General features: G+C 38.9%; 1 protein-coding gene across 1 annotated transcript in view; it reads left to right on the forward strand.

Moving 5' to 3' along the window:
- Window positions 1-849: 849 nt before the first annotated feature.
- Window positions 850-24,901, forward strand: part of AGBL4 (AGBL carboxypeptidase 4) — a gene marked incomplete at its 5' end in the record, with an annotated part of 886,698 nt that continues 862,646 nt past the window's right edge. The window contains 2 exons of the mRNA XM_083868088.1: window positions 850-892; window positions 17,895-18,017. Coding sequence (XP_083724214.1) covers window positions 850-892; window positions 17,895-18,017 — 166 coding nt within the window. The remainder of the gene's footprint in view (window positions 893-17,894; window positions 18,018-24,901) is intronic.

Consider the following 24,901-nt stretch of genomic DNA (forward strand, 5'->3'; position numbering starts at 1 on the left):
TCCCCTGGGGCGACAGACACCCTGAACCCACACAGACCCCTCTGCCCCCCTCTGTGCACCTCCGTGACACCAGGACATCAGACAACAGGAGGAATTTCTTCACAGGAAAGGTGGTTAGACGTGGGAATGGACCAATCAGGGAGGCAATGGAGTCGCCGTCCCCGGAGGTGTTAAAGGAAAAGACTGGACGTGGCACTTGGTGCCACCATGCTCTAGTTGACATGGTGGTGTTAGATTGGACTCGACGATCTCAGAGGTCTTTTCCAATCTAACTGATAATCTGTGATAACGAGCCTCTCCTCCTCAGTGCCCTCAGGCCCACACCGACTCCCACGGGCAGGCCGAGCCCCGGGAGGAGCTCCGGTTACCGGCACAGCCCCGTCCTCCGGGGCGCAGTGACGGCAATTGCCGAGGTGGCGGGCAGCCACCAGGGAGCGGAAAACGAGCCCTCCTCTTCCCATCCGAGCAGCGCCGGTAAACAGCGGCGGCGGGAGGCGGGGCGGGGCGGGCGCGGCCGTGCGGGAGGCGGCCGCGCTGCGTGAGGGGCGGGCGGCCGGCGCTGCTCTCCTCACGCCCCGCCCGCCATCACCGCGGCGGCCGCAGGGCTGGGCGAGGATGGGAGCGGACGCCGCTTCCCGTGCAGGCTGTCCCCGGGCAGGCGCTCCCGGGATGGGCTCTCCCCGGGCAGGATGAGCGCGGAAGGCGCTGGCAGGGAAGGCTCTCCCCGGGCAGGCCGTCCCCGGGGAGGGCCGCCAGCCCCGCCGCCATGTCGGGGGAACGCGGGGCTCCCCCATGGCCGTGACGCGCGTTGCCATGGCGACGGCCGGGCGGCGTTGGGGGGGTGGCGGGATGACAACAAATATGGCGGAGAGGAGCAGGACGGCAGAGACGGGTCAGTGCCAGCCGCAGTCGCCTGGGCGGGGGGAGAGGGGGAGCCCCCCTTCTCCAGGGGCTTCTGGCGGTAGAGGGGGCCTGGCTCGCAGCGGAGTGCGGAGACGGAGCCCTTCTCCTAGGGGAGACGGGGGGGAGCACCTCTGGCCGAGGGCACCGAGGTGGTGAAGGGACCGCGGCAGAGGCTCCTGTCTGGGGAGCTGTGGCGAAGGGCAAAGCCCCTTCCCTTGGGGGATGAGGAGAGTCTTCCCAGGGACACGGTGGTTGCGGGGAAAGCTCCTTCAGGCAGGTAGAGAGGGAAGAGCCCCCCGCCTTCCAGGCCTGCCTGAGCGGGACTGACCCTTTGCGGGGTGGAAGGTGTGAGTGAGGGCCAGAGGCCGGATCGCCCGGCCGGCGCTGCGGGGCCGAGCCCCGGCGGGGCACAGGAGGAGGAGGAGGCAGGTGATGGGGCAGCCTGCACCGTGCTCCATCCTCCTGCACCGTGCTCCATCCTCCTGCACCCTGCTCCATCCTCCCGCGCAGGGGCAAAGGTGGCGGTGGCGAAGAGCAGAGCAAACCGGAGGTGCAGAGGAGCTCCCCTTACACAAGAAACGACCGCCTGCGTGACTTAGCATGAAAAAGTAAATACGTGAAGACACAGATCTGGAACTGAAACTGCAGCAGAAGGCTGGTAGCTTGCGGGTTTACCTGCAGGTGCTGCTTGACCTGTCTGGGAGGTGTAAAGTACCCGGAGGCTGCAGAGGAACAGCGAGCAGCACACCCAACAGCTCCCAACCCTTACACTGTTACTGAGGATCTCTTTAAGGAAGGTGCCAAATGTTATTCTTCCTATTCAGGATGTATTAACAATGGCTTTAACTGTGAGATAAGTTTGTCTGTGAAACTGAGGTTTTGTGTCTCCTCATAATAAGGACCCTCTAGGTATAAGGGGTCTTTCCTGTTGTAACAAAACACCGTTAAGGTCTTTTCCAATCCACGTGAAAACAAAAGCCCTCAAAATATATTACGAAAATCAGAGATGCTAACATTTGGAAGATGGAACAAAGATGACAGTATTCCTGAATATTTAATCTCCCACAGTACCATACATAAATTATCTGGGTTCCTGAACCAGGAGTTCATTTTCCCAGCCTGCTGTGTTAGCTGCTGCACCTCTGCTTTTCAGCCTCAGAAGTGGCTCCAAATGAATATGCATTACCCATAGAATGATCTTGGATTTTTGGGCCACTTAAGGTGAAAAAAAAGGATAAGTATGTCAAATGCTGTTGTGTTCTGGGAAATGATACTACAGAGTCTGCATCTAAATGGATTGTCCATCTGGTTCTTGAACTCTCTGTTCAGCCATACTGTCTATGAACCTGTGGAAAAACACTGTGAAGTTCACTGTGTGTTAAACTTGTCCATGAGGCAGGTGATTATTTTCATCCTCTGCCCTCTGGAACACTGCTAGCACAGGTGATGAGCTCTGCCTGAGCTGTGGATCAGGGAACAGATCTCCAGTGGCCACTGGACTTTGTCAGCTTTCCTGCCCACCCTGTGCCTGTGCTCTTGTCAGTAACTTCAACATGGAATGTAACTTCCAAACTATTTCCAGATTAACTTACATTGTGTTCTCTGCAGCGTTAGTTAAACCTGCAGCTTCACAGTATTTGCTTTTTAATTTTAACCCTGCCCAGAACTTTTTCCACTTCTGACCATTGCAGCTGACTAATCAATTATTGTCTCATAAATGTTATGTTTCAGCTTCTGCCAAATTCATGTTTAGTTGCATGTCCTGGTACATGTCTGCTTGAGTTAAACAGTGTTTGTCTGGCCACTTTGCGAGTTCAATTTGCAGGTCCTACTGTTTTGGAGAAACCTGATAAAGAATTAAAAATGCAAAGAATCACAAAGATAGGGAGAAGACCCAAAACCCTCAGAGAAGAGGAAGCAACTGTGTGATCTTGGCCCACTTTAAAGAAAGGTCATGGAAACTAGGCTGTGGGGAGAAAAGGTGGGGTGATCTGGATTTTTTCTGACTGCCAGCTGACACTAAGTCAACAGGCAGGTTCTTTCCATGGCAAATCCCTCAAAGAATCTCTTTTTTCCTTCCCTTTACTGCTGGGTGACACTAACACTGTTGTTGAACACATAATTGGGGAATGTTCCTTCTGCAGCCTCACTGCTTAGTGTGACTTCATCATATGTGAGATCTTGAGCAGTCTTTAGGAGATACAGGAATGTAGCTCTGGAACCTGCATTTTGCACAAATGCAAGGAGAATAAAGCCATTACAGAGGGACTGAACATTGTTCAAACCATATAAATCAATTTAGCCAGTATGAGTACGTTATACTTGATGGATTTTTTTTTTTTTTTTTTAACAGCAACATCATGTTTTTAGTTGTGGATCAGAAAACACAAGTAATAACTCTTATCGTCGTATCTTCCCATCTTGAAATACTGATTGTTATTTGCAATTTTTGCATAAGGGAACTGTGTTACAGAGAAATTGAAGGTAACTTATTCATGCTTTATAGCAACACAGGTTGCTGTGACGGACCATTCTTTACTGGTTTAGGTCAGAACCCAGGTTTGACAAGAGTCGATGTCAGAAAAAATACAATGTGCACTTAAAGATAAGGGATTAAAAAAATTAGGTTTCCTTCTAAAAGTTATCTGACATAAATTATGCATATCTAGGATGCTTATGACCCCTCTAAACTCTTGGATTTGAAAATACACTGTGTCAAGGCATTTTGTAAATTAATTATACTTTATAAAAAATACATCTTTTTATAATGCAAAAATTTTTCATTTCAGTTTTATTAGTGTCTCTTTCAGTTATAGGGAAGTAAATATCTTAATCTGTCTTATACAGTAATTACAGTAATTCTTATTATTTCTCTATATACAAATATTTTCATATTACATTCCTTTTCTCTGTAAACGACCTTTGTTTTTGTTTTTGCAAATTTTTAACCTTTTTAAATTTATTTTTTTAATTGGGGAGGGGGATTAGGGCACACAGAATTGCACAAAACAGTTCAGAAAGGGATTTCCATCAGCTTTTAGTCTACTGTTAGGCTCAGAATTATTCTCTACATCATGGTTTCAGCCAATCTGTGTATTTCAAGTAAAACTGTGACTTAATATGGAAGGTAGATTATCTCACACCTGTCTAGTACATAGTTCATATTCTGCTGCTATCCTCACTGGACTAGGCAGACATCTGCTCTAATCCATTAAAATAGTTTCTGTATTCTGAGGTTTGGTTAGAGTGCTGCAAATCAGCTCACTTTACTCAGAATTAGTCATCTTCCCATTGCAGTTGGCTCCTTAGTCCTACCTCCTTTCTTGAAAGTGTTTAAATCTGCTTTTTGCAGTAAACTCTGAATTTGTATGCCTCCTGTTTGGTTTTCCAGGCTGAAACCTTCATGTCTCAAGTTGAGAATCCAACTTAAAAGCAACGTAAATCTTCACAAATGGAGTCTGCAGGAGGATGAAAGTGATTGAGTCTAGTTAGTTTCTCTCAGGAGCTTCTTTGACTTCCAATTGTTCTGCTCAGCTGACCTTGCTGTCATAAACCTCTGGAAGATATAGGATACAGGAAAGCAACCAGTTTAGTTAAGTTTCATCGAAACCAGATGAATGTTATTTTTCCAGTTCTGTAGCAAAGAGAACATTTTAGCTTCACTAAGGAAGGTTTAGGAGTAGGTCATAGTGAGTACAGAGTACCTGTATTTGCTAAATTTTTTGACTCATGAACCAGAGGAAAGTATTTTCCAATTTATAATTTCACTAGTTGTCTCATTCTCCCCAGGTTCCTGTTCAAGGCATCTGTATTACCTTCAGAGGACTTGCATCTGGAGACCTGAATGATCGAAGGGTGCAGGTTTTCTCTGAGTTCTGTAATAGTTTTCTATCTGAGGCAACTGCATATTAGCCTGGATTGACAGTTCTAATATGTGTTATTCCACAGTTGCTAGTCATTTTGTGGATATTAGTATTTCTGGTATTTCATTGTGTCATCATCACTAAAACCATAGTGAAAGCAAGAAAAGGCATTTGTTCACAGTACTGGACAGAATATAAATAAATGTCCCAAAATCCTGGTTATCAGAATGAACAGGCTTCCCAGCTGAATGTGGAGTTTTTAATGTTTATTTACATGTCACAGTCGGCACCTTGCAGAGTGGTGTTGAGTCACATTTGATGGTAAGAATGGTTGGAATGTTCAAAGTGTTCACAGCCATGCTGTGACCTGGCTTCAGGAAGGAAAGCTGCAAACCTCTGTTGAATGCTCAAGCCCCACCCAAAGTTCATGTAGTAATTAGTGTTCCTAAAACATTTAGTGTTGAGCTCATTATTTCAGAGATCTGCATGTGAAGGGGCCAATAGAACAGCTATGTAAATTCTGCAGTATTTTCTAATTGATTTTAATATGATAGTGCTGAGCTGGATTGTTTTGCAGATAGCTTTTCATTATTCTTTCAGAAAAATAGTAATTCTTTAAAAAATGTTTAATCACGTATGGTATGACAGCATTCTAATGTCAGGAACATAACTGCTTTCTTTTCAGTGGCCTTAATTGTTAAATAAAAAGCCAAACTAAATAAGAACATAATTTACTTGTCTTTTAATATAGGTTTTTTGATAACCAATCCTCTGGTTTTATCCCGAGGAAATTTAAAATAGGAGAAATCAGCTCATTACTTTAACAATGTTATTTAATCTTGGTCATTAAAATAACACCACACATCAGTGGTATTTCTGATTCTCCAGGTAAACTTAATTTCTTCAATTGAATTAACTTTCCCTAAATTATTTCAAAGCGTATTTAACAACAGAGCTTGTTTTGTAATCTACAGGACTAACCTGTAAGCATAGCAGCATTCCAGTGTTTGGGTAAAGACACTGCAGCCTTCCTGCTGAAAGGGATCTGCCCACTGTATCCTCCTATCAACATGAGGAGGCTTCAAACGTCAGTGGAAAACTGTGTGGGGACTGGGCCCAGCCTTGCAGATGTTCACACAGCAGAAAGAGCTGTTTGCAGTTGTTTATAAAATGCTGCAGGATGGATTTGTAAACAAATCTAAAATGGGGTTTGTTCAATAAAGACATTTTCCAGAAATTGCATTGGTACATTTCAGCCGGAGCAGTTGGAAGTCCAGGGGACGTCAGAGAAAGGTTTCTTAGTAAATCTGAGGCCCTTTGTAAGACTATTAACTATTGCAGTTTTAACTGCATAAGTTGAAATACTCAGTGAAGTTGTATACAGAAATTAACTCTAGTCGCTGCAGAAAGGTATTACAGTGATCATTAGAAATAATTTCCAACATTTTTCAGTTATCCAGTGGAAAAAAAATATCCCCACTAGAAAAATTCATCGAAGAGCTGCTAATATATTTTTGGTACTTAAAGCTTTGATCATATTTTTGTTACATAATTTGCCATATAAGGAGACCTGAGAAATACTAATGAAGGCTTTATACAGCCAGAAGATATAATTTCAGACAAAAGAAAGAAGCAGGAACGTGTTGGGTGTTGCAGTTGCCATTTTTGAATGGTTTACCATTTCCTAGCCATATTTCATACATTTCTTTTCTTTGACGGATAATCAAAGCTTTGAAAAGTTACTTACCTCAAGCCTCCCAACATTTTTTTCTTTCAGTGAAGTTCAAAGCACCCTATTAATTACTAGCACTTGTGAGAGGAGGCTTTTGAATTTGTAAAAAGTAAAGTGAGACATATTGAGAATTTTAATAGGTTTTGTACTGAAATTTGTAAAATAGAAGTTTCTGCAAGTTTCTTTAGTGTGGCTGTCACAGCTTTTAGTAGGCAAAAGTCTCATGCAAAAGACCAGATTAACCTCAGAATGCATTTATGTGGCCTACATAGCATTTCTGTTTTTGGAAGTGGAGCTATATAGATCTAATGCTCAATAAAATAAGTTTTTAAAGTCATCTCTGTGTGTTACAATGGAACCAGCCTGATCTCCACATGGGGCCACTAACAGGAGTGGGACCCTCAGATGTGCACCAGCCTTCCCTCCAGGTGAGACACCTCACACAGTAGCTGTCAGATGCCACAGAAGAGATGGACAACTTGTCTACACTGGGAAATTTTCTTTCCTCCTCTTCCTCTTTCCTCCACAACACCTGCTTAGGGACAGGAGTCACAGAGAAAAATGGCTGAATAGTCATTGTTACCTTTTAAAAACTTTTTTTAAATGAAGATGTCTGATAACTTGGTAACAGGAAGCAGCAACCTCTGGATAAAAGAGGTGCTGGAGGACACGGAGGGGAGTTTGTGCAGCTATTTCCTTTTGTGTCACTGAGATGCAGCTGTGCTGCTTTGCTCACAGCAGTGCTGCTGGACATAGAGCAGCTCCAGCACAGCCATCTGGGTGTGTGCATCGGGCTGCATCACTCCTGTTCTGGAGGATTGATCCTGTTGCCCTTTTCCAGAATGATGGGAATCTACAGAAACCAGCTTAGATTTCTCCAGTGATCCCCCAAGGTAGTTGGCATGCAGAGCCTTGATGCAGGATTGCCATGTTTAGATTGCATTGTACCTGAGATAATAACTTCTTCTGGGCTCAAGCTGTGTCTGCCATTAATCTGTAATAGAGGTAAACCAATTTACAATTAATTGAAGTTGGTTATGAGTACACACCAATGTATCCCATATCCCAGCTTCCTTGTCACATTGTCCCTGCAACTCATTTTCTTGACTTTGCCACAGAGGCCAAGCCTGCCATTTAAGAAGTGCTGTATTTGTTAACTTTGGATTTTTACATACATTTTTGGAAGTAATTTTACTATTTGTGTGTTGAAATGGTTTGGAAAACTGCTCTACCAAAATAATAACTACTTCCATTTCATTTTGTCACAGACTCTCAAACTCAGGATATGAACTTTACTGTTAAATCTAGGGCTCTCATCCTGCAGAAGTTTGGCAATGAATTTGATGCATTTTTGTATAGTAAATGCTTTTTGTGATTAGTTCTATTTTAGGATAAGTAATGTATAAAGGTTAGAGACTAAAACTTACATGTTCTGATACATATATTTTCTAATATACATATGTATCCCTGTTCTCTCAGTATGGTAAACTAGCTGATTTCATAGTTTCATTATGAAACTATGAAAAATATAAAAATTGAGCATAGAAAAGAGGATGGAGGAAAAAGTTGTCGTTATTATTAGATGATTCCATTTACCTACTAATTCACAGAGCTGTTTATTTAGCAGTGAATCTCACAACTGTGAGTGAAAACTGGCAAGATTTTCCTTTTTCATTTTGTTTCATAAGCACCTTGAAAAATATGTTGAATTTCAATCTCCACTAAAGCAAGTGGAACATCAGTTCCTGTGAATCACCAGAGCAGAGCAGCAGGAATCCATTGCCAGGAGAGCCCTTTTGGATTCATTGCAGCTCTGCTGATGTGTTTTCATTTGCAATAAGCAGCAGAGTCACTTTGTGATTGCAGACAGCTTCAGTGCTGGGAAGCCTGGCAAGTGACTATCAGGTTTTCATGCATATAAAATGCAGATGAGGTGGTGTGATGTGTTTGATTAATGAAAAATTCCTCAAATAACCTATACAAATCTAAAAGCAGCAGCATTATTTCATGGGAACTGTCCGTATGAAATAGGATTGTGAGATAAACTTGCCTCTGGACTACTTACCTACACCCAAAGCCTGTGGTGCTCCAGAATAGCAGATGTTTTGTAACTAGGTACAATACCACTGTGTCTGCTGGTTATTTTATTTCTGAATGGTACAAATAAACAGTAATTTGATCTCAGAGCTTTCTCTGGGTAAGCCTTCTTGAAGGTGGAATTTTTGGCCTGTGTTCTGAATATTTGAAATATTTTGTATGCATTTCATATTCCCATAAATATTGTATCAACTTAGTATTTGCTTAGTTAAAAAAACCTGCTGAATATGCTGTATTAGTTAGTAGCATTCTCTGTAGTTTTATTCCTGTTATATTGCTGATGCAAGAAAGTTAATGGATCGTTTGTTTTTGCCAACATTTTTATGTTAGAAAATGGGAATTCTGAAACAATATTTAATTTTTTTTGCTATATGATGCTTTGTGAATAAAATAAAACTGCAATGATCTACTTGTTTGAAAAGAAATACTAGATTATATTCTTAAATAAAAGGGAATGTGAGTGGACAGTGCTTGATCAAAGAAATTCTCAATGGTTTAAAATACCGCTTTTTTGGAATGGACTGTTTTGGAAAGTAGGGGGAAATGCTATTCTAAATGAAGAAGTTAAAGGAGTTGTTTCAGTGAGTAATTATAACTATGGCAGTAATTAATAGTGTAATTGATTTCAGCAACCTGGGGGAACAAATTATTTCAGAAGTAGTACTAAAATCCCCAAATTATTTTAAATATGCAATAGTGAAGAAGAGCATAACTCAAAAGTGAAGCAACTGTGGCTGAAAGTACTGCTGGCTTAAGTTAGCTGGCAGAAGACATCCCTGCATCCCTAAACAACAGGTGAATAGGAAGCAAGAGCCGAGGAAAATAGCAGTTTAACCCAAAAAAAGGGTAGGTGAATGGTATGTAATAACTAGGATGGAAATTATCAGAGTGCTGAGCTTGCCCAGTTTTCCAGTCATGATGAAAACCCAAGCAGCTGCAGCGACCACCTTCCTTCCAGTCAATGGGAAATACACGGTCTTGAAGAGAGAGATGGTGCAAAGCTGCTGGTGTGTTTCCCCACAGGGTTTTGTGCCTGCCCTGGAGCCCTCATTGAAGACCCAGTTTTCCATGGATAAGGATTCATTACCACCATAATGATGTTAGGGGTTGAGTCAGGAAGTGAATCAAAGTCTCCTGAACACCTGAATTAATGATAATCAAATAGTTTTTTTAAAAAAAAAATTGGACAGGTGCATCTGCAAGAAATTTACAGTAGTTGCACTTCAGGTATGAAAAAATTAACGTAGCTGTTAATAGTGGGTTTGGTGTGGGTCCACAGCTGACCTAAGGCTCACCAGGCTGATTGCTTGTGAAAAATAGCTGAGAATGAGATAAAAACCCTATCCAAATTAGAACGCAGCTGTATTCCCTCAGTGCTAACCCTGGAATAATGTCCATGATCCAGCTTGCTAGCTCAGCATCACAGCTCTGCTGTCTCCCTTTGGCCTTCCTGGGATTCAGCAGATAAGCTCATACTTCCACACTATGGCTTAGACATCTCTTTAAATATAAATTTCGAAAGTTCCTGTTCAATCAGCAGACACAGTAAGACAGGACAAGTGCTAGGAATCTGGCGTGACCAGGCTAATTTTCATAAACAGAAGTGCTGCTTGTATGTTCCATACTTAACCTTGCTGATATTCTTGAAAGACTTCCATGGTACTTCATATGCTATTTTTAGGAGATGTCTTTTGTGGACAAACATTTTGAATGTGATAGTTGGGGCTGAGGATTCTGAAAACAAGGACAAGAAATAAAGCCTTGGCCTTTTGCAAAAGTGGAAATCAAGCCACTTCTCTGTTATATCAAGAATATTTATTAACTATTGAGTCTTTTTCAGTTTCCCAGTTGAGAATCAGTTGGTCCCCAAGAAAGGAGACACACAAAGTTGTTAACTTAGAGAGATTAAACTTTGTTAGTCACTGAAGGCTATATAATCTTGGGTCAGAGTCGTTGCATCCGTTACCACATATAAGATGCTTTAGTTTTATTTAGCTTGGCTCAATGTGAGTTATCTTTAATTTAGAAATTTATTTTGTCATGACTTCTTCCAGTTATGCTGTCAAGTTTAAGCGAGATAACGTGCTTTTGTTAAATCAGCGCCTCATAGCCAGGGCAGCTGCTGAAACATGTGTATATAGCCATTATCCAGGAGTATATATGGATGTGTACACAGCATATATCCATGAATCTCTCCCTTTCCTTCCCCTTCTTCTGTCCCCCCTCACATATAACACAAATCTTGGTAGATAAAAGCTGATTTGTTTCAGTATTAAATAGCATGGGAAATATTTACAGCGTTTTAGGATGGCACCTGCAAATACTAGTGAGTAACTTCAACCACCACCATCTTTTTCCAGTTTTGTGAGTAATATCAGGTTTTGCCCTTACCTGAAATTACCTCCACTACAATTCCAAACCCTGCAATTGTCAGCCTGCTTGACTCAGTATTTTTTGCAGGTCACAAGCCCTCCTTGTCTTTGGGAAATCAGTTGCATACAAATTTCAGAAAGATATGGGATGCAATGGAAGAGTTTCACTTCTCAAAGTTCTGTAGTACCACACAAGGGATCAGCTTTAACTGTTCAGTTCTCTTCCTGCCTCAGAATCTCTAGACATAGAGTTTCCCCTGGAATAACAGGAACAGCCCCCACTTTTTTTTTTTTTTTTTTTTTTTTTTTTTTTTTTTTTTTTTTTTTTTGACCCAGAACTTCTTGAATTCCTGTGTGCTCTTCAGCTGGTGTTTCAGCATCTCCTCTCATTCACATTCAGACCTAATTCTCTGAGCCATCCCATATTTCCCAGAAAGGGTGGACTTGCTGATGATACTTTTTTGCAGATGTATCTCTGAGGACTAGTTCAACTTAATAGCTATTATCTTCTCTTTTCTCTGCTATCTGGGGTTTCATATTATGTAATATATTTTTGTTTACTGTTTATATGTTTTATGCTTTTGTTTGATGTGGTTGTTTTTTTTAACTTAAGTATTGCTACTATAGCAACTGTTGCTTCCTGTGATACCTTTGATGTTATCAAGGTACCAAATACTTGTTAAAAAATAAATCTGTATATCATGAAATTCATTGATCCTTACAATGTTTTTAAATAATCATCTTTTCAGTTAATGTATTTGATACAACTGTATTTTCCATTATTTTAATTTTTCATTTGTGGTAGAATTTTAGTTTAGAGCTTATAAGTGCAGTAAAAAGAGTAATGGATTTTTTTTTTTCTTGCTTGCTGAGTTCAAAGCATTAATTGCTTTAAAAATTTTTCATTAGAAAAATCTGTTAATACCTTTTTGGATACTTTAGGTTTCACTTAAGTAATACAAAAAAATTCCATTGCCATTTATCTCTAACTTTAAGGTATATCCTTTGGAATAGCCCACACTGAGATAATAAATGAGTAATCTTGAAGTAAAGCTTTTAGGTTGAAGATTGGAAACAAATATCACATATGAAACAAGTGCAAGTCCACACAAGCTGACTTTTCTTCTTTTTCTATAAACTCATAAGACAATGCCAGCCCCTGGGAGTGAGGAGTCATTGTGCAGAGCAGTATCTGTCTGCCAGATATCTTCAGCTGAATGTTCTTCATTGGATTTTGGACAGGAGCTATAATTGACCTTGGATTGATGGTTGTACCTCTGTGTGGATCTGGTCTTTTTGAAAGAACCATGCAGTGGAGATTTCTCATCACCTTTTCACACTTGACCAACCTGGTGGTCAATGCTTTGTTTTGGGCTAAGCACCTCATGTACCTTTTTGTCCCCACTTGCACTGGGCTTTCTGCTCAGTGTATTTCAGGCAAAGTCCTATTTGTAGTGCCACTGATCCTTTCATAGGCACCCCATGTGTCACCAGCTTTAGTGCTCATTTTACTTTACATATTTGCATACAAGAACAAGATTTTCTACCCTTGAGCTTTGACTCAGACACCTATTCCACACCTTCTGCTAGAGTAAAGGAGTTTGGGTATGTGCATCTAAAGAGGCATGAGGTATTTAGGTCTACTTATGCTTCTAATCCAAAATAAAAATTAATGATAGATTAGCTAAGGAGTTGTGTTAGGAAAGCTGAAAGGTAATATTGTCTGGTAGCCTCTGAAGAAAGAGTAACTTATGCAATAAAAATTAGAGACCCAAACCATAAATTTTGTTTCCTTCCTATTATGCAACCAACCACAAGCTCTTTCAAGTCCATGGCAGTAAGATTGCAGTTTATATCTCCTGACTACTTTCAGAACCTGTGCAAATCTCAGAATTTGCCTGATAATCTCTGCTAAACTACAGTTCATCTTTACTTTGCTTGTTTTCTTGAATATGAATATAATCTCACAGTTTGGAGACAGACTTGACAAGCAGTCTGCTGGTCAAACCGTAGGAGGAAAGTAATTGAAGAGACAATTGCTGTAAAGCTGCTTTATCTCAAATTTGGTTTTTAAATGACAACATGATGTTACTATTTTTTAGAACTAGACCAAGCTGTATGACAATGCCTTCTTGTGGTGACCAACATTTTCCTTGTTGTGCTGGACCTTTGGAATAGGTAATGATGACAGAATGGGCACAGTACCCCAATGTGAGACAGCAGGTGTGGCTGCCAGCATGCCGAGTATTGTCTCAAACCCTGGGATTTATAGTCTAAACATATTTTTTTCCCTTTCTTTTCAGATCACAGTGCCTGTGATTTAAGTACATTTCAGATTGACAGCACTCTGCAGTATGTTTAGATTCTCCGGGTCATGCCCAAGCCTTGCTTCGGGATACACGGCTGTGAAGATCAAAATGACAGTTGTGTTTTCTTCTTTTTCTTAGCATTTTTAAGTCAGTGGAGCTGGAATTCCAAGTTTCTGACTACTGCTGCCTGTAGGATTTTTAGAATGGCTACAGAGCATTCAGAAGCCATAGCAGAAATAGCTTGTCTTCCTGAATATCAGTGTTTCTAAAGCCTAGGGACAATGATATAAAAGCTTTTATTAAAAAAAAAAAAAGACAAAGAATAAGAGGACATAATCAACTACTGAGACTATAGACTTGTACTAAATACTATAATTTTAAAGAATTTTGCTAAAATGACATTGTTTTCAGGTTTGTGGAGCAGACATTGTTATTGGGATAACTTCCATAAGTGCTACTTAGCCAAAGCATGAGTTGAGCAGTGTTCATCTGGAGATTTGGTATGTTTTGGAGCTGATAGGAGTTGCTGTTGGTCATCTGAATGACTTTCTTTTTTTTTTGTTGCAACCCGTACTGAGAGCTCAGATTCACTTCTTTGTGTGGGTTTCTATTAACAGTACTGCTCAAGGCTGATGGAGTTTTTTTTTAGGATACCTGGAAACTTTTCCTGGCCCCTGGATGATAGAGAACTGGCAATTAGATCTTCATATTGTCGCCATTTCCAGCAACAAAATGTATCCTTATTTTATTCAAGAATGAGGATCTCATAAGAGAATGCAGGGTATCTTGATGACATTTGTAATTATAGAAAGACTCCTACAAAGATGCTGTGCAGTTGTAGGTTTTCGTGTTTCCTCACCTTTCTAATTGGCTGTCACTGTTAGTAAATGTGAATAGAAGAATGATGCAGGTTTTCCAGGCAAATTTCCGCTATATTTTTCTGTGTCTGTTTTAATGTAGCTGTGCTCTCCTACCTAATGTAGCATGAGGGTAGCTGCTGGCTGCTAACTCTGTGGGTTTTCATGTTTGGCACTTCAGGAAGCTGGGCTCATTGTTTACACAATTCTAAGAGTCACTGTTAGTTTCTAAATAGGTACCTTCCTCTAGAAACAACAGTGTTTAAAGAAAATGTATTTAAATTTGCATGATGTTTATTGTAGCAAATACTGATTTCATCTTTTCCTAAATTAAAAAAAAAAAAAAAAAAAAAAAAAAAAAAAAAAAGTTGGCTTTACCCTTTGAATTTAAGAAGGGCAAAGAAACTCTGGAAATTTCCAAACTCTCCCTCCCACGAATCCCAGTCTCCTGGAACTGATTCTATTCATTTTCACTAGTTTGATGTGAAATATATCCACAATGACAACAGTGATGAATGCAGATACCAGAAGACTCTGTCCAGGTTTTATTTTAAAGCCTTATATACTTACAGAGATTTCAGGCACCTACAGATTTTATACCTGATAGAAAATTACCATTAAAGTTTAATACTGTGGTAAAAGTAAATCCCAGGGATTTGCTGGAGCCTCCTGGAGTTTAAGCTATGAAGAATTAGAATAAAATAGCTGTGTGTCTTACAACCCATAAGAAAAATAATTGACAAAATAAGAACTACATTCCCAGACAATTTCTTTGCTAGGTTTTGCCTTTGCTTGTCTTATCTAACCTTTTTTTCAAAGGAGAATCTGGTCTCCTTAAGTGGAATGTGCAGGATGTACTTCAGTTAATTCTCTTCTTTCCCTTTCAGTTTGTTTCTGATTGAAGAGCTATTTCCCTTCCCCACAAGATTCTGTCATACATCTTTGCCTCCAGCCAGGAAAATCTGCTTAGGGCTCCCCAGTTGTGAGGAAAGGATCTCTTTATTGGCCAGAGGACTGGAGCCCAGGGTAGCTGTTCTCTCCATCCGAGGGTGGTAATGTATTCCCAGCACCACTCTGCAGCTGCTGAACAGACAGACATGAAGCCACGTTTTATAATGGACTCATACAGGCTTCTTTTTGGGCACTGGTCTGGCCTTTTCATTGTCATCCAAGGAGAGCATGCCAGAAGGGACGTGGTGCTGTTGTGCTGTTTAATAATGTGAAGTTCAAAGACAGCAGTTTTGCATGTTTAGAGATTAAAGATAATATAACTCAAAATATAACAGCAGTGCATTCTGAATATTCTAAGTATTGTGGAATAAACAACATGCTAGGAGAGAAATACTGTTAAAAGACTATGAATTACAGGCTATTTGATGATTTTATTCTCATTCCTGGAGGGCTACATTAGGTCAGGAGGAGCAGATGGAAACTTTTTGCTGGGACACAGTTACTTGACAGCTTCCTTCTGCATTGTGTAAAGACTCCATTGGCAGATTTTCTAAATTGCCAGGGAGATGTAACTCTCTCTTCTGCCTGCTTTTTTTCCACTGTCTTATGGTGGCAGTGCTATGAATGTATTCCTTTCTAGTTTCTTCATCTTTCAGTGGCATTTCCCAGTTATCTTTTACAGTTTCTAAGAGGTCTATTACTTTTAGCTGAGACTTAAAAGGGAACATTTACCAAGAGGAGTTCAGTCTTTAAACGGCTCTACTGAGGTGACTCCCTGCCTCCCATCCTTTCACTTTGGTCCCTGGCAGCTCATGATGATTTGCAAGTTTTCCACTAATTTTTCTTTGTATCCTTGATTCCACAATATTTGATTGCAAATGGCCAACTTGACTAATCTTAACTGCAACTGGAATATATTAATCCAACTCAGGTGAAACCGAGCCAAGTGGTTTTCCTCTGGCTTGCACAATGCAGAGGGGTGAATTTTAGCAAGGGGCAGGATCCCAGCCATGAAGATGCACAGATGCCCCATCCAGGCCTTAGTTTGACTCTGAGGTTCCCAGGCTTTAAGCAAATTGCATCAGCACACTGGTAAAAAACATCCAAGTAAGTAGCAATTATACACTTAAAGAAAACAATTTAAATGCCACAGATTGCTGTCTGTGGGTAATTATTCAGTCCAAAACAAATAACCCAGAGGTTACAAATAATGATTTTGCTAATGAAATACTATCATGCATTATTCAATATCTTCATTTTTATATTTTGATAAAGTCAGAAAAGGTCTAAATTCTGTTTGTTCTTCTGTGCTACTTCCTAGAGAGAGTAAGTTTCAAATTTCTTCCTGGGCAAGACTGGGGATTCATATGCCAAATATTCACCTGGATTTGCATATTTTTTAATATGGAATTTATGTACCTGTGAAAATATGGGTATATGATAGAAAGCCTGACAGACCCTTTAACTATGGTGTCACTAATACATTGTTATAATTTGTTACTTTAACTAAGGTGTTTTGCCTGAAGAGGTGGAATACTTTTATGTATGGAAAGGTCACTTTTAATTAATAAGCTGTTTTCATCATTCAGAGACAATATGAATTGCTTGTAAAATTTGTGCGAAATAGTTTTCAATATAAAAATAAAACAAATTGAGCTTTATGTCACATTTATCATCCCCCACAACCCATTTAAATGTCAAAAAAAAATCAGTACAGACCAAAAGTCTATTTCTAGAAGCCTTAGTAGCCCTATTTATCAGAGTGAAATAAGATATTATCATCCCATTATCCCATCACATGCCTTCTGCACTTGAAGCCCTACCATTTCTTCATTTTCTATAATACGGAAGATAGTTTTTCTGTTGTTAAATATTTCTTGTCCAAGCTCTAAGTAATGAAGAAAGTGCTGAGTGCTTCTTTCACTATAATAGAAATGTATAATATAATAAACAATTATTTACTTCCTTTCTTGTACATGTTTCAAATGTAAAAAAAAATATTAGTGTTGTTCCATCCCTATTTGGAAATAAGTATTTTTCAGACTGCAGTTTGTTATTATAATTTTACTGTAAGGATAAAGCTTTCAATGTATTCACTGCTGATGTATTTTGACAAAATCATGCCATTGTGTGGAAAATTTATTTCCTTATGTATTTTACCCTGAAATAAATGCCGCATTAAAAAAATATTTCTCTATTCAAGTCTTTTTTTCTGAGTCTTGTTTCCTAACAAGGAGGACTCAGATAGCCACATGGCTCCATGGGTGTATGTCTCTTCCTTCTAATAATTTTAAAATTTCAAATATGAGTGAGGCTTAACAGCCTCAAAGGTTGTAAGTTCATTTAAGATGTATGAAAATAGGCAGTGGCATAGAGGAAAAAGATCCCATTAAAGCTGATAGAGAGGAAGATGCTTCTGAGGGTTGTGATGAAGAAGCTGATGAGGAGTTTGATTCCAGGGAATGCAGCAGGATCTAGAGCTAGAGGGTTCCTGTTGAAAGAAGTAGATGTGGCTAAATATCAGACTGATGCCTATGAGAGGCTTCAGCCACAGGTCATAAACGTGCAAGAAGCCAGGCTGGGTGGTTTGTTCCTTAGAGAGGCTTTAACAGATGATGCCATTATTATATCCAAATTCTTATATACTACATTTTGAAAAGAAAGAATTCATTTACTGGTGAAGATGTTAAACGGTGCAAATTTTACTTTATGTAGAAATGCATGGAGGAGTATCTTCTACTGATTTTTATATATTATATATATTTTGGTTTATGCTCATGGGGTTTTTTTTTTCACTTTTACTGCAACAGGCAGTGCCATGGGAAGTGATGATATCATAGCAGGGAATGTGAGCAAGTACATTGTTCTCCCAGCTGGTTACTGTGGACAGCCTAAAAAAGGACATCTTATATTTGATGCCTGTTTTGAAAGTGGTGAGTATTTTCATTGTTACATTCACCTAGTTGTCAATATATTAACACTTTAAAGTTTATCACTCATCTTTTTATAAAGTGTCTTAATTCTGAAGAAGACTTACGTTAAATACTACCTAACAAATTCAGCTGATTCCCTTCTGTCACATTTGTCTTCAAATCAGACTTTAAATGTCAAAAAGGTTGTGAAGTTTGCTGTTGCCTACAATAAAAATTTCATCAGGTCCATTTTTAACCGCATGTGGATGCGTAACTGGATTTTATTCTGTCATTATTTATGTGGTAGTATTTATGTATTTATGATGTAGTATATAAAATATGCTATTTAAAAATTTAATTTAGAATTTTACTGGGGCAGTTAACCCAGTAAAGTACCAAGCCCATCTTTGCATAATTAGACAATTTTAAAAATCTGTATGTGCTGTCTTTAAATATATTACTTTAGGTTTCTTGTGGCCTGATCCTGTATTGCTGAGGTTAATGGAAGTTCTGTCTCTGATGTCAATAGGAGAATTAAACTTCAGGAAGCTACTGGAAACTGAAAGAGAAAGTATTTTTTACAGGATTTATACAACACATTAATTTAAAGAGTAATTTTAATTGCTTATATGCATGTGGGGTATATAGGTAAATATATCCATGAAAATGTAGCATTGTTTAAATTTTTGTGTTACATACATGTGTGCTACCAGATTTTTAGCTTAAATCTATTATTACTGGCTTTCAGACCTACAAAGCACTGTTAAACACCATATGTAGAAAAGGCATTTGGCAGGATAAACTATAGTTTTCAGCATGGTTTGTGTGAGAGGTGCTGGTAATGCCAAAACTGCTCCAGTGTCTTGTAAAATGAGCTTTTTATGAAGAGTTACATCTCTTAGGGTAGAATACTGGCTGCCAGTTCCTGGATAAATATTAAACTGAGTTCTTTAAATCCTGTGATTACATTATGTAAAAAGTGCAAATGATGCAGTGAATAATAAAGAGTAACTTTTTTTTAAGGTGTGTCTCTGAAGGTTCAGACAATAGTTCTGTATTTTTAAAAATACTTTGGGTGCTATTTCATAATAGTTATGTGGGTTTTTTTTGCATTTTTGTATCAGAAAATGGCTTACAAAATGAATCATGGCCAAGCTGGGAAATTTACTTTATTGTGCTAAACTTCTCCGCAATGAAAAAGATCAGTAGCAGTCATCAAATTATTTGTGAAGTATTGTGAGTCACTGCATGATGGTTTAATTCCAGTTTTTGAACAATGGAATTAATTATATTTTTAAATTAAAACGTTTATTCAGTTCAAAGGTAATGTTCATACTTTACATACTTTGGTAATAATAGAATGTGATAGAAGCAGGTGCTATTTGAAATACTGTGTTTATTTACATTGTAGCATGATGAGGCTCTGATGTTGCTTTGCATATCCAGACACTTCCAAAGCACAAATATGAATGAAATTAATACCTTCATTTGCTTTCTCATGATGACAATGTATTAGCAAGAATGAGAGTAATCTTGTGTACACTTCATATGTAAATTCGCTTCATCTTTTGTTCTATGTCAGACAAGTAATTGCTTAGAGTACCTTTACTGGTCAAAGCAAATTAACTGATATTGGATAACTTACGAAACTGTTATTAATGTTGAAATCTATCCCATCCTGTTGTCCAAACAGTAGGATACAACATTTATAAGATAGTTTTGATGCTTTTTGAGTATCACTTTAACTATAAAATCCCATTGAAATTGCCTTTTTGAAAGAACAGATGGTAAAACTGACCCCACCTGCAGCACTGCCCCCAGCTCTGGGGTCCCCACAAGAAGAAATACATGGAGCTGCTGGAGGGGTCCAGAGGAGGCCATGAAGATGCTCTGAGGGCTGGAGCACCTCTCCTGTGGAGACAGGCTGGGAATACTGGGCTTGTCCAGCCTGGAGAAGAGAAGCCTCTGAGGAGACCTTTTTGTGGGCTCTCAGTATATAAAGGGGGCCTATAAAAAGGTGGAGAAAGACTTTTTCCCAAGGCCCGTGGGGACAGGGCAGGGAGAAAGGGGTTTAAACTGAGAGAGGGTAGATTTAGGTTGGCTGTTAGGAACAAACTGTTCACAATGAGGCTGGTGAGGCACAGGCTGCCCAGAGAAGCTGTGGCTGCCCCATCCCTGGAAATGTCCAGGGCCAGGCTGGATGGGGCTCTGAGCAACCTGGGACAGTGGGAGGTGGCTCTGCTCCAGGCAGGGGGGTTGGGACAAAATGATGTTTATGATCCATTCCAACACAAGCCAGTGTATGATTCTAAACCAGAAGTTGTGTTAAATGTAATTCCATAAGTGGTTTTCCTTTCTTTGGCTGCATTCTCTCTTTTCTTGAAAGGTCTGCTTAATAGAACTGAAGGTTTCCTACTGGACTTATTTTTCAATGACTATGTTTTATATTGTAGAAGTGGAAGTAAACAGATTTCAGAATAGAGAAAGGGTATTAAACTTGTAGAAATCAGGAAAAATATTAATACATACAGAAGGAATGCTATTTAGTGCAGTTTCATTTTTGTAATATCTATCATTATTGTATTAAATAGCATTGAAAAGTATAATTTTTTTAGAGACAGAGGTGTGTTTTTTATGTAGTCTGAAAACCAATGTCCAGCTTGCTGTTTTGAAGTGCTGTGCTTTCAAAAAATCATGAAAAATAGAATTGGACATTGGGATTTCTTTTTAGTCCATTCTGGTTTTGAGAGGCAAAATAAACTATTTTTGCCATTCCTGACAGATGTTTATCTTTTTCAGAGACTTTCAGTGGGTTTCAATGAGAAAGCAGCAATCCATTCTAACACTGCAATTTGCTCAATAGAGGAAACATTTTCTTTCTATGTAGAAATGTTCTTACCAAAAAGGCATTAATTCTTGTCCACTCCTATAGGCACAGAAAGCAGATTATTCCTTTCTTCTTTGACTTAATGGAAAGCTGCTATCATATCTTTCCTTGGCCTTTCCCTCCTCAGGTTAAATAACTGCTATTTTTTTCAATGGTTCCTTAGTGCTCACATTTTCCAAATTTTCTCTCATTCTTTATTTCCTCTGGCCTATCTCCAGCTGTTTTGTGCCTTTCTTGATTGGCAGTGGTCCAAGGTGAGCATGATACTCAGATAAGCTGGTGCCAATCCTATGTAGAGTTTATTACATGGCAAGCCTTGCAATCTATTTACTTCTGCAATGTGACAGTCCAATCTTTTTCCCAATAGCATGGTGCTGTTGACTTCTATAAAACGTGTGAACCCTTTGTACTGTCCAGGTCCTTTTCAGAAGGAGCTAAGCCAGCTAGTGGCTTGCACTTTAGTTACCCTTAATGAATCTATTAGTTGAGAAAAAATCATTGCTGTAAAGTAAATGCAATTACTGAAAATGAAGAATGGTGCCTGAGCTCTTTATCATATTAATAACTGACAGAGGAGTAAAGAAGAGGGAGAATTATCAACTTGCACGTATGTCAGGAATTTGTGTTTCCCATAGTTCAAGCTAGTGTTGCTTGGAATCTTCCTTATCTTTATTAATATTTAAGTATATATACAGCCAAAAGAAAATTTTAACGTTGATTTATCATTAGCATAAAAGAAGCTGGTGAAAATTCATCTTTTTTGCATACCACACCATACTTTTTGGATGATTTCAGTTTTCACAAGAAACATAAGCTAGTTTCAGGGAAGAATGGAAGCAGAGCTACCTATGCATAGTACAAACTTTAGAGGAAATGAATGCCATGTCTGAAATGTATACATTTGGTCAGTTGTAATTCTGTTTCCTAATTATTCATTAATGCATTAAATTGCTAACACAGTTTCAGTTTAGTAGCAATGCACGACTGTACAAATGTTCACCTCTCATCCTACGTACTGCTCTGTCAAAATGGGATTTTTTTCAGAATGTAGTGCTCTGAGTAAATGGATGTGTACATTTCTGCTATGCAAAGAAGTCCTTCCGGATTGAGGAAGGCCCAGATTTAGATACGAACATGTTCTTCAGAGAATCTGGCATTTCATGCTCAGGGAGAGTTGGTATTTCAGACATTTTATCTAAAGGACTTCAAAGCTTACTTTAGCCAGCTGCCCCTACTGTCTTGTGCTTCCTTAGTGCTTGTGATTTCTGATGGCATCCATTATGTCAGCAGCCTATTCTGTATTGTGGCTAAGATCTGTTTTATCTGCTTAGTCATTTTAACTGTAAGAGATGTTTTTGGAGATGATACCTCCAGTGCTGGAAGCCAGTTGTTTTTCTGGGAGAGTACATATCTGCAGTAGCCTTGCTTCTGCATGAGGTCACAGATTTTTAGTTAATTTAACATCATACGTGAGAAGCTTTTTATATGTATTTTGCAAAGTGAACAAAGAAAACATAAACCAAATGAGTCAGCCCTTAAAAACCCCCTTTTTTGTCATTGTACAAAGGCTATGTGCTGGTATAGCCACAAGTTGCCTTCCTGGCTCCATCACAGAGTGATTCCAAGGTGGGCTTTGGTTGTTCTCCAGCTTTTGCCTCTCTGGGATTGCCCTGAAGAGAACTGGCAGATGAAAAACTTAGGCTGACACTGCCAGTTGTGGCTTTGCTGCAGAACAATGCTGGGGAAGTTCAAATATTGTTCCTTTTGCCTGGTGTCGCTGGCTGGCCAGTCCCCAGGGATGTGTTGGCTGGGGGCTCTGGGCTGGGCACACCCCCAGTCCTTCTGCCTGGCCTGGGATGAACAGGGAATATGGGAGGGAGCTGCAGTCAGTCAGACTGTGATGTGTTGTGAGGATGGTTAAAAACCCCAAGCTCGACAGTTTCTGCTGCTTGTGGCTCAAATTGCTTGTTTTATAATTACTTTTGAGAATTGAAGGAGCAGTGTTGGCTCACAGAGGTTTGTAAATCTCAGCATTCACACTGTTAAATACAGGGGCTTTTAATAAGGCTTTGAAAATATATATTTTGGCTTGTTAGTCAAATATAATGCTGTTTAACTGTTAAAAAATACTGTGTTTCTTGAAATTAGAAATGAAGCTGCTGTCTGCTTTTATTCTCATTTCAACCAAAAAGTGGAACTCCGCCAAGAGTCATTAAATCTTCTATCCTTTGGATGAATTCTTATTTTTTTATGAAAAAATGTTATGATTGGGTAATTTATGTATTGTGGTTTATGTTCAAAAGGTTGTAATTAAAGTTTTGTAAAATTTTAGATTCAATCTCAATTACTGTAAGCTTCAAATTATGTTAACTGCTGTACCACCACCTTGCAATGAAAATGATTCACAAACATTAGTTTGTCTTTTCCTGCAGCAGGTTTGTAAAATATTTTGCGTTAGAAACCTGATAAAAAATTCAGTGCTGATGGATTGCAAATGATATTAATCAGCTGGAAAAAGTTAAAACTTACAATGTATTAAGAGATCTCATATGACTGAGAAGTACCCTCGTATCATTTTTGTTAAGGTTTTAAATATCTTTCTATATTTCAAAAATAGGATAATGTACTTATAAAACACTTTGCACAACACTCAAAATTGCAATAAGTGATTGTAATTCCGCTGATCTCATTGTAACCACTTACAGGCGTGAAATAGGCCATTGAGCTTTACCATGAAAGATATCTTCTGAACAAAAGCACGGATAATATAGGATGGATTGCCCTTTGGGGGTGCTTGTGTCCCAGTTGTTAAGACTTGACGTGTAACTTTAGACAGCTAAAATTAGGGGTGATTAATCTTAGCTGTGATTAGTAAAATATTGTAAAATTTGATTTGCAAAGCATTTTCCGAAATGGACGGTTTTGTTTGTAAAAAGTTTAAAAATGAAAGCCAAGACAATACAGATGATGATACTGATTAGTATCATGTTCAAAGAAGAATTGATATCCAATCTAGGAAATAGTTGTATTTTTGCCATCTAACATAGCATTGTAATGTGCTTCCAAAATTATTAAACAATCTGACCCTCTGTGTGTTTATGTTTAAATGAACAGAAAAACCTTTCTTCCCCTTGATTTCAGCAGCACCGTGATGATATCCTGGAACAGGAATAAAGCAATACAGGCAAGTGTGATAATGGCACAACAATAGAAATAGAAAGTGCAAAAGCTGTGAAAGGATACTTTCTTCCAGTGCAAACACTTTTAGTAGTAGAGAAAACTGTGTTTTAGAGTAAAAACTAGTTGATATTTCAAATTTCCCATATTATAATCTCTCATGTATATTTAGAATCACTAAGTCAGGTGAAACTGTTTTGGCTTTCACTTCTACAAGGATGCTCATCTGTAAAGTAGGAACAAAGGAATGAAAGTCACTGTGTTATTTCAGTAATGATGTCTGTTTTCAGCCTGCTTTTGGTGCTTCAAGGTGTGTCTGATTAATGAAACATTTTAGTTATTTCCTTATTTTTTGACAGTAGTTTATGCCACATTTCACAGGAAGACATGAAGTGGTTATTGCCACCAGTAGGGATAATTTAGCAAATGTTTCCCATTTCTGAACATGTCTGTTCCCAGTTCAGAGCAGTGAATCAGAGTATCAATACCTTTGGACTACTGCAAGTTAAAAATCAGAAATAAAGTAAGAGAGAAAGATTGATTTTAATTTTTTTGTGTGTTTTAATGATGACACTAGGCATAGATTAATGGATGTAGCATGCACAGAGTGCTATCAGTTAACATATATGACATTACTCAGATGTCTCAAACTCCGGAAAAAGCACGTGAATGATTTATGGAATTGATATTAATCTCTTTCCAGTAAATGCATTACTAAAGTTACATGGGAAATTGATGTTACTGCTGTAATGCCAAATGAATTTCTTTCTTGCTAGATCAGCATTGCAAATGGAACTAAATATTAACCTTTTAAATATCTAAACAGATATAGTATGGAAGA

Source organism: Zosterops lateralis (assembly GCF_965231275.1).
Source record: "Zosterops lateralis genome assembly, chromosome: 9".
Taxonomy (NCBI): Eukaryota; Metazoa; Chordata; class Aves; order Passeriformes; family Zosteropidae; genus Zosterops; species Zosterops lateralis.